Source organism: Lissotriton vulgaris, chromosome 1_1 (assembly GCF_964263255.1).
Source record: "Lissotriton vulgaris chromosome 1_1, aLisVul1.2, whole genome shotgun sequence".
In the NCBI taxonomy this organism is placed as follows: domain Eukaryota; kingdom Metazoa; phylum Chordata; class Amphibia; order Caudata; family Salamandridae; genus Lissotriton; species Lissotriton vulgaris.
Window position 1 is genome coordinate 1,144,376,876 of NC_141685.1, and position 15,662 is coordinate 1,144,392,537.

Sequence of the window (15,662 nt, forward strand, 5' to 3'; positions counted from 1 at the left end):
GACCATAATAAAAGATCTTCTGAGACACCTTACCCATGGACAACTCAGCTGACACTGCACATGCTCCAAAATCCCCTTTCACCTCCCCCTCTGGCTCATTCAAGTCAGAATCTGCAATTTACACGGTGAGAAGGGTGTGCGTGAAAGGTGTGTGTGGTGCAGGGGGTTGCTGCTTCTCCTCAGAAACTCCAAGTGGAAAGGAAAAAGTTGTATTCTCTCTGTTTTTCTTTCCAAGAATGAAATTATCGTCTGAAACCAATTTACATGTTTCATTGACATACAGCCTGCTTCTCTGCACTTCCCTTTTTACATTTACAGAGGCCACACCCCTTTGAGGAATGCCTAGTTATGTTTCATGGCCATGCCCCTTTTGAGACCACCACCTTTTCTATCCTACTTAAAGCACTTTGGCCTGCCCCGTAATTTCTCTGGAAATGTGACACTTGCTTTGCATGCAACAAAACAATAACATATTCGTAAGGCTTCCATAAAAAGGCATTGGGAGCAATAGTTTTATTGTAATTGTAATTGCATTTATATAGCGCTTACTACCTCTGACAAGGCGTTGAAGAGCTTTTCAGCAAGAAGCACGCTACTCCGGAACCCAAAGACGATTCATGGTGAATTAGTATAGGGAGATATGAAATTAATTTGAGCAGTGGACATACGAGTCTGTTATTTGGGTTGAAAAGGATAGTGGAGGGATAGAAGAGGGAGGGGTTTGCATTTATATAGCGCTTGGTACCCCTGATGAGGCAACAAAGTGCTTTTGCTTTGGCATGTTGACTGCTGATATCAAGCTCGCTGAGAGTGAGAAAAGGCAGCAGCTAAGCTGCCAGAGTGACAGCTTGCCAGAGTGACAGCTGGCAGTGATGGAGATCTGGTGGAGGTGGAGGAGGTTTTCTGTGTGTGGCCTTGACAGCTTTGATTGAAGGGTAGTCTTCTCTGTTTGAACAGTCAGTTGGTAGTGTTTGTGTTACTTTTACTTGTATCACACACTCTGCAAACCTCAGTTTCTTCAAGGTGCAAGCATGAAATCCGCCTACATAGCGAAGGAGGTCCTGTTATATTGGAGACAGAATGTTCTACGGTTCCATCAATCACGTCCAGTCCGCGTCAGAAAGACATGCATGCGGACAAGTCATAGCTCAGGCCAACAAAGAAGCAATGTGAACTCGATGAGCTGATGGGACCCTCCGCTCTTAGTCTAGAGCTTCCCATCAGGAGTGGGTGTGAATGTCGGCTTATTTAAAGGCTGCTTCTATGTGTGCTTATTGGAAACTTTCTGTCTTATTTACCAGCAGACAAAGATATTTTAAGACTCAAAAGGCTTGGTAAAAATCCTAAAGAAACTGTGACTTTGTCCATCCCATGCTATTATTTATAAATATATTTGATGTATTAAATACTTGCAGTGTGATGCTTAGTTTCTGTGTAGTTTTTTTTAACTACTCCACTGGTTTGTTCCATGTCTGTAGGTGCCAATCCTAGAACAATACTATTTTCTTTTCACGTTCTTAACAAAACGTATTTTTGTATGACGCTTGAAAAAGGGAATACACATTTCAAATTAGTCATAAGTAACATAGCATGCCCCTTTTAAACTGAAATGCATAGTGAGTCAAGGGGGAGAATCCCTAGGCGCTCTCTCGTCTCCACAACGGACAATGCAGAAACTCCAGGCACTATCCTGTATTCCATGACTTGCAGCCTAAAACTTAAAATGCTATTAAGTGAATTATCCCAGAGCGGGTGCAAGGTTCTATGGAATAGTGTTTCAATGCATGAGGAACTGTGAGAACCACAGGGTCCCCTTTTTACTGAAGTTGCTTCTTAGGCCTGACGCCATATTACTCAAGGAACCTGGTTTTGGACTGTGGCATCTGTTTAGAACACTGTCGTCAGGCTCTAATAATACTCTAAGAACCTGGTGTCAGATTGTGACATGACTTCTGGAACCTGACATAAAACTGTGATGTCACTCAGACTGACGTATCACTCTAGGAACCTGGTTTCAGATGATGGCGTTTGTTTATATCCCTGGTGTCAGTTTGGGACATCACTTTAGAACTATGGCATCAAACTGTAACATCACTCTAGGAACTTGGTATCAGACTGTGACATCATTTTAGCACTATGGAATCAGACTGTGGCATCAGTAGAAACCCGATGAACACCACTTCAGACTCTCCCATCACTCTATGGAACTGGTTGCAGATTATGGCATCTGCTTAGGTCCCTGTTGTCAGGCTGTGACATCACTCTAGGAACCTAGTATAAGTTTGGGACATTAATTTTGAACTATGACATCAAACTGTAACATCACTCTAGGAAACTGGATTCAGACTGCGACATCCCTTTGGAACTATGGCATTAGACTGTGACGTCACTCCTGGAACCGGTCATAGGAATGTGATATCACTACATGAACACCACTCTATGAAACTGGGGTCAGAGAGAGTGATATCACTCTAACAGCCGCATGTCAGACTGTGACATCACTCCTTGAACTTGACTTAAAACTTTTATATAAACCAGGAACCTAAGTCAGTCTGTAACTAAACTCCAGGAACGTGGGATCAGACTGTAACAACATCATTGTAGAAACTTGGCAACAGACTGTGAATTCAGTCTAGCAATCTAGTGTCAGGCTGTGATCTTACTAAAGGACCCTGAATTCAGAACGTGACATCCCTACAGGACCGCAGAGTCAGAGGGTGACGTCACTCTAGGAACTCGATGTCAGACTATGACGTCACTCAGGACTCTGAAAACGGGTTTCACCATTACATGTAGGTGCATTGGGCCGAATAATATTCAGGGATGGAAAATACAATTTCCAGTGCTTGTGTTTACTAAAGTCATATGGTGTGGGTATGTCCCTATAGCTCCTACTCTCTCTGTCCCACAGCACTAGCAGAACGCAAGAAGGAGATTGAAACTTTTGATTCGAGACTCATTTCACGAACCTGTCTGACGCCCTGGGGCCCAGTTCTAAGCAGTCTTCAGGAGCCGGACCCTTGCACCTGGGGAGGAAAACATAAAGGTGAGAAAAAAAGCCAGTACAGTGGTGCGGAGAGGGCAGAGATGCAGAGAGGAAGGGATATGTCATTGGACCATATTCAATAATAACAGCAAAGGCTAGAGGTCAGAGAAGGAGAGGAGGGAGAGAGAGATACGGAAAGATTTGGCGGAGATAGAGGAATACAAAGAGGAGGTGCACAGAATTGGGAAAAGACCCAGGAGGCTGAGACAAACATTACTCGTTAAGCTTGCGCAACAACCATTAGTGCAAAGAGAAACACACCGAGAGGGGAGCGCAGACCGGCCCTCTGCAGAGCGAGGCGCGCCCTTCTTCCTTACCCTTGGGTGCAGTTCTCGTGGCAGGGGTGGCATTCATTGTTGGCGTCCGGGTACTTAAAGATGGGCCCTCTCTCTCCCATGATGCCGTTCAGGCACGCCGCCACGCAGCGCGGCCCGTCCCGGTAGTTGGCGCATTTCACGCACCTGTCCGCCTTCTGGGGAGAGAAGAGAATGCCTCAGCGTCTACGCAGCGGTTTATTGTAGAGTTTGGTTGAGCGCGCGCCCGGTCACTCCAAACACCTGGGCGCTGTGCAGACGGCGCATCAGGCCGCAGGCGCCACACCTGATAGAGGTCGGTTTGTCATGCGACGAGCCATGCTGTGCACTTGGACCAACGAGAGCCTGCAGGGAGGCCCTTGTATGGAGAAACATTGGTCCGTGCGCACTGGAGTCTGAAGCCGCCCTTAGCAGTACACCTCCATGCGCTGTGCACATGTGCAAGCTCCACACACGGCCTACCAGCTTAGCACACTGCCCATCAATGCTAGCTTACCACACTATGCCCCAAGGCCAGTCTCACACACGACGGCCGTAGTCTTCCCAGTGGTTAATTTGTAAAATAAAAAGTGCTGGGGCTCTCCTCAGGAGGCAGCGCTAACAGGAGAAATAGGCTGGTGCAAACTGCCTCCTGACAAGAGTTATCATCATTTTGGAGAGGACTGGGCCTAATAGGTAGAGCTGCTGATTTCAGAGCTGGGAAACCGGGCTTGAGTCTTGGCGTGGCTCAAAATCCTGTGATTATGGAACAATTGCCTGCCTTCCAAATGAGTGGGTCCTTAATTGGTGCTATAAGCACCGGTGCTGAGGATTAGGTGCCGGTGCTGAGCACCTGAAAGCCCCTGCTCAAATTAAGCACTGAGTCTTCCACTACCATCCACTGCCAGCATCGGACACTGCCGACTGCCCTTCAAGTGCCGACTACCTACACCATGCCTCGGGGCCAGCTTTTCATTCCGCCCACCAGTGCAAACTGTTCTCAATCCTCACCAGTGAAAGCTCTACACACGGCCCGCCAGTGGCAACTTCTCACATTGACCGTCAGTGCCAGCTTCTCACTCTGCCTCCTGACATTGTGCCCAGTGCTAGCTCTTCACACTGCCCACCTGTGCTAGCTCCTCACACTGTGCACCAGTGCCATTTTCTCGCACTGTTCGCCAGTACCATGTCCTCACACGATGTCCTATGATGCAAGCTCTTCACCCAACAACGGAAATTATGGGCGGCATATTTTAAAAACCTCATACATACCGAGCCATTGCAAGTCAGGCCATCGTCCATCGGCTGGCACTGCGGATGGCACAGGAGGCACCGGTTCTCGTGGGTGTACTCCCGAAACTCCCTGTCGAGAAAAACAAGAGGGTGCAAAAATAGACTGGTCAGCCCTTGCACATCATTTGTTAAGCGTGCTCATTTTAGGCGGGAACAGAGGGAGGCGCATGGCATGCACAAGTATTGGCATGGTGGCAGCTTCAACATCGCCCAAATATTCACAAAATGAGGATGGAGCAGTGAGGTCACTTCAGAACACCAGAAACATAAAGCTGTAGCAAATGGACATCCGGTTCCCCAACCTCTGTTCTCCTGTTACCACTAGAGTAAGCATCTGGCATGGAGGCAAATTCTGAGCAGTGTCTATAAACATTCAGGACAAAGGTGCAAAATTCTACTTCTGCATACGTCAGTCTAGACTTAGTCTCAGTGGTAGCTTCGAGATCTTGTATAAGCACTGGAAAAGCTCACAGGTTTGATGTCCACCCTTGGATCAACAACAAAGCAATACAAAGTCTGCTGCAGCGCAAAGCAATTAAAATAAGATTACTTTGATTATAGTGTGCATGGTTAAGATAAAGAATCAGGGGTCTGATTTAGAGTTTGGCGGGCGGAGTTCAGTCCATCAGGGTGGCACACCAAATTACCTCCTCCACCCTGATGGACTACCGCCTGCCAAATTTATGGATGGCTGCCAGCCCAAGGGTCATCAAAGGGCATTGAAGGGAACTAGTGTTATGGTGATTCCTTTTTTGTTTGGCAGACAAGCGCCGCTGGGTTTGATGACCATATACCTAATTTTGTTTTACGAAATCAAACTCCCAAAGGAGGAGTTTGTTTTTGAAAAACTAAAAAAAATATGACTACAACACCCTATTCTATCCATAATCCAAGCATCCACCGGCCAATCCATCTTTGCATCTGCCAAAATCCATCCGTCTGCCTATGCACCCACTCATCAGTCCATCCATCTATTAATCCATCCACAAACCAAGATCCATCCATTTACATATATCCATTCACCTATCCACCCAAGCATCTGTCTCTCCGTCCATCCATCCTTCCGTCTGTCCATCCATCCACGCAAGCATGTGCATTCATTCATTCATCTACCCATCCACTCACCAAGATCCATCCATTCATCCATCCATCCATTCAAATCTGTGCAACCATCCGTTCAGGCATCCTCCCACTCAGGAGTAACCAAACGGCACGGAATACGAAGGCCCACCGATGTTGGGAATGCAGGAGAGTTGACGGTGCCCTTGTAGTTGCAGCTGTATGGACCAGGGGACACCGAGCAAGACCAAGAGCCATTCACAAGTTGTTCTATGTTGGGTGTTGAGAGCCAAGGGGTCAGTGTCTGGCAGGGGCACCAACAAGCATTGGCAGCAGCAAGAGACGTAGTTGTTGAAAAAGGTGCAGTGTCGGGACCAGCATGGTCCAAGTGACTCACCACAAGCAGGTAAGTCAGAGCAGGCCCAAGCAAGCAGAGGAGCCCACTGGAATCAAAGAAGACCCTCAAGCAGACACACAGGCCATAGGCAAATGAGTTACAAGAGGACCTTGAGCAGCTCACCAAAGGATGAAGGCCCATGGTGCAAGGGATGCAGTGCAGGCAAAGATTTTGGCTGCAGGTGATGCTTGCTGCTGGGGCTTCTTGGAGCCCGAAGATCTCAGGAGGGGAGAGTCAACAACACTTATCAACGGCAAGTCAAAGCGGTGCATAGGGGTACTGCTCCAGCGGTTCCGACAAGGGATATTGGCTTCCAACTTGCTAGGAAGACAGTACAGGCCTCGTGGGAGTTGAAGAACCACCACCTGTGTTGCTGGACCTTTCGGAGTCTGTAGGAACTCTTGAACAGCAGACCGGTCAGCTTCGTTGTGGTGCCTGTAGATGCAGGGAAGTGACTCCTTCACTCCAAGGGAGATTCTTTTGGGTGTCTTGGATGTACACAGGCCTTGTGAAGAACCTCTATGGAGCACAGGCACAAATGTTGCAGGAGACTTGCAGGTCGACGAGACCAGGAGCAGCAGCGATCTTCTCCATTGCAGTCTCGGTTCCCCAAAGCAAAGTCCAGCGATTTCCACAGTGCCCAGACGGTCAAAGTTGAAGTGGTGTTTGATCTGGATCTTGTCCCACGACGAATTTAAGGAACCACACACAGGTAAGCTCCTAAGTACCCCAAGGAGAGGGTTGGAACAATTCAGGGGTCCCTTCCAGAGGAGGTGCTGGACAGTGGGAGGATACTCACATGCCCTTTGTCCAGTTTTGCACCTGAGCGGGAGCCAACAGTTCCCTGAACTGGTTTGGACTGGAGTATGCAAGGAGGGCATCAAATGTGCCCTTCAAGCAGTCTGAGTGCCGCTGGCAAACGCCCCGCCCTGTCCCAATACACTAAGTCCTGCCTTCCTCTGCACGAGCTTGGCTCAGCAGCAGGAGGGCAGAATAGTGCCTCTGGTCAGCAGCAGCCATAGTTTGTTGTCCGGGTCTAGAAGACTGGTATTGGGAGCACTGAGGGCATACCAGAGGAACTTTACAGTGCGTGGAATCATACCTCCCACACTGTTTACTACTTTCCTCACCCAAGCATGGGGGAATGATTTAGCAGCACTGATTCCTGTACGGCGAAGAGTCTTCCTTGTACCTGGCTAGCCTGAGAGGAGAGGAGCTGTGGTACCAGTCTGACCACCAGTCTCTAAATTACCCAGTCTGACCGTCATTTTAGCCTGAGGTCTGTTGTCCATTATTCATCTGACCGCGGGCAGCGTTTGTCTGTAATTTCAGCACTATGGGTTTTACAGTTTTCTGGCACATTATGCAACTGGCAGCCATGTGATGTCATTTTCACCAACTTCAGAAGAGATATCAGTGCAGTGTCAAAGGACATGGAGCACCGGATGGAACTGAGTGATATTTTTAACTGAACACAATAATACTGTAGGACAGTTGAACATCTCTAGCTTGCTGCTTATCCTGCTTTTGGTTTTTCAAAATATTATCTTTCTTATTTCTCTTTTCTCAAATAATTTGCCACAAAGATTTTTAATAACATAGGTTTTCAATTAACTTGGGCATCTTGAGGTTTTATTTTTATTGGTTGAGGTGGATAGGGGTGGGGATTGATGAATGGATGAATGAGCAAATGGCCGAATAGGTGACTGCTCTGATGGATGGACAGAGAGTGTGGCCATAAACAGAGACTTGTAGTATTCACTACTTGTTGGCACATGACATTGGAGCTTAAAAACACCTGGGCAGTGTGGGCTGTGAGAACTAATTTCCTGTGAACAAGGCGTTACTGCTTAAACCCGTCAGGTTAAAATGGATATTATTTTGCAGCAGCCTGTGTGTTTATCAGTGATTAAATGCTGCTGGATTTCAGTTCTGGGTTTTTGCACCTTTTGTCTCGTCGAATTGCACCACTTAATCCTCTGGCCCCGTTTGGGACGGCCGCCCTGCAGGGTTGGTGTCCCCGATGATGGAGACTTTGTTTGGAATTATTTGTTGGGAGGCATGGCCCACTTGTCAAACTGTGGATATCTTAGAAGCTGACTCTCTGGCTGTGTTCAAAACAACTGCTGAAAACATGGCCATCTGCCTTAGTCACTGGGACTTCTCTGTTCTCTGTTAGGAATTGGGCGGCTTTCCATCAGCGCTTTGACACATTGTGTGCTCTATAAGTTACAATAATATAACATATCGATATCCTTGGAATGGCTGTATCTGCTCACTCACCGCACAGACAGGCAACAGAGACTAATGGATAACTTTGAAATGGGCCTGTAACTGGACATATCCTCTGATAAGAGTGATTTTTTTTTTAACAAAGTTCTTAACTGAGTTTTTTTTAAGTGGAGGCAGGCACTATTTTAGTTTGAAGAGAATTATTCGGATCTTCCTGTAGTTTCTTTCTCAACGTGAAGAAGATAGAAAGACTCGACCCCGTCTTCTGATCCAGCAAGGACATCGCCTTCAGCCACGCCACCGGACTCCACTGGACGGACCACAGCTGCGTCCACTTCAGCTTCGCAAGGACCACGATCCACCACCACCAGCAACAGGCTGCACGCAGGAACTGGAACAAGATCACAGCCGACCAGCTCGCGTCCTCCCTGAGCATGAACCCTCCCACCTGCACAACGAACCCTAGCCAGGCGGCCACCAACCTCACGAAGTGGATCAGCGACTGCGCAGACGAGCTCGCCCCTCTGAGGACCCCGCCCAGCAGACCCGGCAGCAAGAAAGCCCCATGGTTCACCGACGAACTCAAGAGCTCCAAGAAGAACTGCCGAGCCCTCAAGAGAACCTGGCGCAGAGACCCAAAACCGGACAACATGACTGCCCTCAAGCTCGCCACCCAAAAACACCACCAACTCATCCGCGCTACCAAGAAAACTGCATTCAAGGAACGACTGGACAACAACGCACACAACAGCAAAGAACTCTTCAACATCGTCAAAGAGCTCTCCAACCCCAACGCCAGAAACAACGACATCACCCCTTCGCAAGACCTCTGCAACTCCCTCGCCTCCTACTTCCACAACAAGATCGCGGACATACACAACAGCTTCAGCACTCAACCGACGAACACCACGACCGAACCACCACCCCCCACCACCACCCTCCGCGCCTGGACTCCGATCAGCACCGAAGACACTGTCCGCACGATGAACTCCATCCACTCCGGATCTCCGACCGACCCCTGCCCTCACCACGTCTTCAACAAGGCCGACGCTGTCATCGCACCCCACCTGCGGGACATCATCAACACCTCCTTCGACACCGCTACCTTCCCGGAGAGCTGGAAGCACGCCGAACTCAGCGCTCTACTCAAGAAGCCATCGGCTGACCCCACCGACCTCAAAAACTACCGCCCCATCTCGCTGCTCCCGTTTCCTGCTAAAGTCATCGAGAAGACCGTCAACAAGCAGCTGGCCGCCTTCCTCGAGACGAACGGATCCCTCGACCCCTCGCAGTCTGGCTTCCGGGCCAACCACAGCACCGAGACCGCCCTGATCGCAGTCACCGATGACATCCGAGCGCTGCTCGACAACGGAGAAACAGCAGCCCTCATCCTCCTCGACCTCTCCGCGGCCTTCGACACTGTCTGCCATTGTACCCTAGTACAACGCCTCAGCAACGTCAGAGTCCAGGAGAAGGCACTGGAGTGGATCATCTCCTTCCTCGCCAGAAGGACACAGAGGGTCCGCCTCCCTCCGTTCAGATCTGAAGCCACCAAAGTCATCTGCGGCGTCCCTCAAGGCTCCTCGCTCAGTCCAACCCTCTTCAACATCTACATGAGCCCCCTCGCAGACATCGCACGCCAGCACCACCTCAACATCATCTCCTACGCCGACGACACCCAGCTGATCCTCTCCCTTACCAACGACCCCGCCACCGCCAGAGCCAACCTTCACGAAGGGATGAAAGAGGTAGCCGAATGGATGAAGAACAGCCGCCTGAAACTGAACTCAGATCAGACGGAAGTCCTCATCCTGGGATCCTCACCCGCCGCTTGGGACGACTCCTGGTGGCCCCCCGCCCTAGGCAGCGCACCCAAACCAACAGACCACGCACGCAACCTGGGCTTCATCCTGGACTCCTCCCTCTCCATGACCAGACAAGTCAACGCGGTCTCCTCGTCGTGCTTCAACATCCTGTGCATGCTACGTAAGATCTTCCGGTGGATCCCCACCGAGACCAGGAAGACGGTCACCCAGGCCCTCGTCACCAGCCGTCTGGACTACGGCAACACCCTCTACGCCGGAACCACCGCCAAACTCCAGAAGAGACTCCAGCGGATCCAGAACGCCTCAGCACGACTCATCCTGGACATCCCCCGTCGCAGCCACATCTCCGGACACCTGAGGGATCTGCATTGGTTCCCGGTCAACAAGAGAATCACCTTCCGTCTCCTCACCCACGCACACAAAGCCCTACACAACCAAGGCCCAGGATACCTCAACAGCCGCCTCAACTTCTACGCTCCCAAACGCCAGCTTCGATCGACCAGCCACGCCCTCGCCGCCGTCCCCCGCATCCGAAGAGCCACCACAGGAGGACGGTCCTTCTCCTACCTGGCCGCCAAGACTTGGAACTCCCTCCCGACCCACCTCCGCCTGACCCAGGACCACCTCGCCTTCAGGAAGCAACTCAAGACCTGGTTGTTCGAGCAGTAGCAGATCCCCCCCCCAGCGCCTTGAGACCCTCTGGGTAAGTAGTGCGCTATATAAATGCAATGATTGATTGATTGAAGTTCTTTTAAGGATACCTACTTTCAGGGGGACCTGGTGGTATTTTCAGTGAGATTAGTCTTCCTGGTAATTGCAAATTTGTGATGTAAAAAGTGAGTTTCTTGAGTTTTATTTGACTCAAATTCTGTCAACTCATGCCGAGGTGTGCAGGGCTGTTCTGTTTGCATCTCTTATTAGATATTGTTTTTGCTGTAAAATATGAAGTTATAGCGCTTTCCTTCTCTTCTTTGATCTGTACTTGTATGGGTATGAGTGTATTGATAATTCTATTGTTCAGACATTGCCAGAGTGTTCAGGTGATGGAGCCAGGACTCGTATAAAAGAGACTTGCTTGGACGCAATCCTCTCATATAACCCCGTAACGAAGTATTAACAATGTATTTTGATACTAATATGCACCACATTTCATATATTTCTAGATAGAGGAAGCTTTCCTATATGTTTTACTAACAAGTAACACAAGTGAGACTTAAAATGGCTGCTAACATGGGAAACTATATTGCACATGCATCAACTGCATCTACGCAAAATGAAGTCTTTACGCTTGGAGGGAAATTTCTGCTTCTGCGCAATAGCATCTAAAATGGCTGCTCGGAAACTCACGTGCTAAGAATCTGCTTTGCTGGAACTAAAATGAGTTGTACACTAAATGCTAATGCATGAAGAATCTTAATAAGTAAATGAGATTAGAGCAGAAATAGGTGGTATACAGTGAAATCATTTTAAAATAAAATTAATATCCTTTCTTTTGACCTCTCTATTAGTTCATATTTGGGCCTCTGAACAATGCTAAAGTCTGCCACCCACGTGGTTCCTCCCGCATCCGCAAAGATGACAAGTCCGAAACAGTGTTGACAAGTCTTGAAACTCGTCCAAGGACGGTCTCAGTACATGTCCTGAGAACCAGCTGAACATCCTGAAGATTCAATGGACAACTGTGAAATTTATACATTGTTGTTGATAAAGTTTTCAAAAATACAGGTGGGAAATAAAGCATGGGAGAACAAATAAATGGTAGGGAATTTAAAACAATGAACTAAAGAAAAATTATTAAAACTTAGCATGGTGTCCCGGCATATGCTCGGGAGCGCTCGCTGATGGGGAACAACACACTGCACACAATCTTATACTCGTCTGGGCTCCGGAGGCGGCTGCCATCTGCCACGCAGGTGGTCTTTGCGGTTTGGCGACAAGCGTTGCGTCGCATGGGTTGGTGGGGTAGGTTGACGGCGGAGACCCCATTGTGGCATAATGGGCGTCTCCCCGCGCTGGCCTCGCTGGGGGGGTTTGGTGGATGGGATTCTATAGGGATCTCTTCGCTCGGAGACGTTATGTCCGGCATAACTCTCAAGTCGTTCCAGGAGTTGCGGGATGAATTCCACATGCCCAAGACTCAATTTTTCAAATATTTCCATTTTCGTCATGCGCTTGTGCCTAGCCTGGTAGGGTTGGAGTCGCTCCCGGAGTTCAGCCCTGTAGAAGCGAAGGTTTTTATGGGAGATCTCGGGGATAAAAAGGTGTCCCGCATTTATCAAACGCTGGTTACCCACTGCTCCTCCTCCCTGCTTCCATTGAAAGACGCTTGGGAAAAGGATGTAGGGCCCCTGGATGAGGATGACTGGAGGGAGGCATTGGAGTCCCCTCGCGGGACCGCTATCGCGGTACGACTCCGACTAATCCAATTCAAATATTTGCACAGGGCATATTATACACGGGAACGGCTGTGGAAGGCGGGCCTGATTGTGTCCCCGGAGTGCCTGCGCTGTGGAGCTGAGATAGGTTCCCTGCTACATACTGTATGGTCTTGTGCGGGTTTGAATAGGTTCTGGAATGGTGTATGGAGTTGTTTGTCGGAGGTCCTGGGCTGGGATCTCCCCCGCACTCATTGCCTGGGTCTCCTCCATGTGCTAGAGGGTGTGGGAGGGAATATTTATAAACGCCACCTCTTGCTGTTGGGTCTAGTGGTGGCCAAGCGGGACTTGGCACGGGCATGGAAGAATGAGCGAGCCCCCCCCTGAGTGCGTGGAAGTCTGGACTGGACTATTTTATGGGGCTAGAGCGTCCAGTATTCGAGGCCAGAGGTTGCCCCCGAAAACACTACAAAATCTGGAAGCGGTGGGCCGACTATAGGGGTTTGACTCTGGAGCCCCCAGCATAACCTGCCGATGATCCGGATCTGGACGATGGGCACCGGGCCTAGAGAGGCGCATGGCGCCTGGCATACTGACAGCACTTACAGGAGGCTTAATGTGATCGCGTGTACTGGGTTAGGGAGGGATAAGGGGTGGGTAGTGGGGTTACAGGGGGGTTGTGGGAGGTGGGGGGGTAAAGGGAGAAATGTTTCCTTCATTGATTGGGCTACCATGATATACATATGTTGATGTTTGGCAGTGACCTCCTGATTGTGGAGAACTGTGTATATACCTTTACCTGATCAATCAATAAAATTGTTGTGAAAAAAAACTTAGCATGGTGTGATGATCATTCACTTAGCATGTCCAATCAGAAGTAGGGGTTTCATAACGTTGTAACATTTAGGGGTGGTACATGCCATTAGGAAAGTATAATTGAGGTAGTTTAGTTAGAGCAGTTCCGCAGTCACAGCAAGAATGTTGAGAGACCGAGATGCTGTCCGAATGCTGATCGAATACCTGAAGAAGCAGACTTAGAATTTTAAAGCTAAATAATTAGAAGAAGATCAAGGAAGACTCGAGGAGGTGATAGAATTAGAAGAAGATCGTGGAAGAATCGAGGAGGTAATAGAATTAGAAGAAGATAGTGTAGGACTAAAGTTCAAACAGTAATTTGAACATTGTAAGAATACTACGAGGGGAAGTGTTTTCTTAAAATCATTGTTTAGGTCTGGCTAGAGACAACATTAGGTATGCCATTGTTTATTTCAGGGTTCTCCAATGTCGGTCATGGAGGGCCTGATCTATGCCAGATTTTTTAAAATAACTACATTTTTCTAAATGTGTATATGCACAAAATCTGTTGTGGATCCGGCCCTTCAGGATCAACATTGGAGAACCCTGGTTTATTTGATAGAAAAACATGAAGAAAAGAGTATACAGGGAGATGGCTTTCCATGCTGAACAATCTCAGCATATTATTGTCCACAGAGACAGTTTAAGGCATGGGCAGAGTGTGCAATTGCCCAGGGCCCCCACCTTCCAAGCAGCCCCCTGAGAAAGGTAACTTTCTCTCTGAGTTGGCATTTGTTTATTTCATTATTTAAACTTTTCTGCCTACCTTTACATCAGAATCTGTCTCTTTCTACCCAGTCTCATCTTAAGGATTTTTTGGGATTCCAGGCAAGACATATTTAGGGGCTTATTTAGAAGCTCCTTGTGCCGCCGGTGCGTCTTTTAATATCGGAAACAGTGACATACCGGCGGCGCAAGGGGCTTGTAAATAAGCCCCTTAGAATTTTGGCTTCATGTGGGCTTGAATTTGCAGGACACTGGTAATAAAATTCTCGGAACAGCGGCCCCCAAAGTATGGCTCCCAGGGCCCCCAAAATGTTTAAGATGACTCTGATTGTCAAGCAGCCTTGTTAGGCCACCAAAAGTGCACTGGCTGTGAAGTGTCCTTGCATCAGAAAGGAGACGCACCTCAGAAGTATACACAGTGGCTGCTGCGGCCTCCTTTCAGTCGGGTATAGGGCTCAGGCACTCATGTCAGCAAAGGGAGCAGGGTCAGTGCCCCTGCCAGGCGCAGAAAGCAGGGAGCTGGATGGTATCTGTGATCAGTGGCGCAACTAGAGCCAAATTTCAAGGGGTAGGGGCTAAGGAAAAATTTCGGGGGGGCTGAATCTTTAAGCAATAGGCCGAGTGGAGCTGCAGGGGCTCTTAGAAGGGGTGAAACAACAGCAAGGCCTCGTTAACATGCAAACGGTCTATTAAAGACCTGTGAAGTGCTCGGGTGCGGCTGTGTATGTGCCCGGGAAGCTGTCTCATCCCGGGCTGCCACACACAACAGGGGGGCTGAAGCCCTTTGAGTCCAATGTGTGTTGCGCGCCTGTCCGTGATGCACTCTGCATGCCCAGCTTTTGCAGGAAGCTCATGCTGTGTTGTCTGAGCCATCGGTGTTTCCGGTGCAGAGGATTATGTCTTCTCTCAACTGTATGAACTTTACGACTAAAGAGCACGATTGGCATGCACATATTGTATCCTTTTATTCACATATTTGAACATTTTGCCTTTCATTTCATATATAGCATTGGAGCTGTTTTATTCTTATATGGCTGTCACATTTGCAGCCTCCGGGTCATGTCCGGGTCAGGACCCGGATCTGCTGCCACGCTGACCTGCTGCTGGGAAGGTAGGAAATGTGAGGTTTGGATCGGAGCTCCGGCTTGCTTGTCGGTCGCTACTTGACCTGTGTGGGACCGTGGGGAATGCATTGGCGTGAAGTGTGAGGGGGAAAGATACAAAAGTTTAGTGGGTGCTACTGCTGATGTGAGGTACATTGTGTATATTTGCCAACATTTCGGGACACCTAATAAAAAAATATAGAAAACAAAGTGGGAAATTTTATTTCCTTGTTTACAATCACTGGAGTGGGCATTTATTTTTAAATCACATCATTTTTTGTTGAAAAGAATTGTATTTGAGTGCCCGAACATGATCAGCGCATAGCAAGGGCAACCTTTAAGGGCAGGCCCACCCTATAGTAATTTTTAATGCGTTCCTCAGGGACTGTAGGCTACCAGGTGAGTGAGGCTAAACAGATGCATGCTGTGTCCACTGGCAGCAAGTCTCTGAGGAAAT

At 48.8% G+C, this 15,662-nt stretch overlaps 1 protein-coding gene across 2 annotated transcripts in view; it reads right to left on the reverse strand.

The window, feature by feature from the left end:
* Positions 1–15,662, reverse strand: part of ERBB3 (erb-b2 receptor tyrosine kinase 3) — a 249,950-nt gene that overhangs the window by 45,838 nt on the left and 188,450 nt on the right. For both annotated transcript variants that reach the window (XM_086963900.1, XM_086963901.1), the window contains exons 14-16: positions 4,612–4,702; positions 3,364–3,518; positions 2,970–3,026 (exon numbers count right to left, since the gene is read on the reverse strand). In XM_086963900.1, coding sequence (XP_086820026.1) covers positions 2,970–3,026; positions 3,364–3,518; positions 4,612–4,702 — 303 coding nt within the window. The remainder of the gene's footprint in view (positions 1–2,969; positions 3,027–3,363; positions 3,519–4,611; positions 4,703–15,662) is intronic.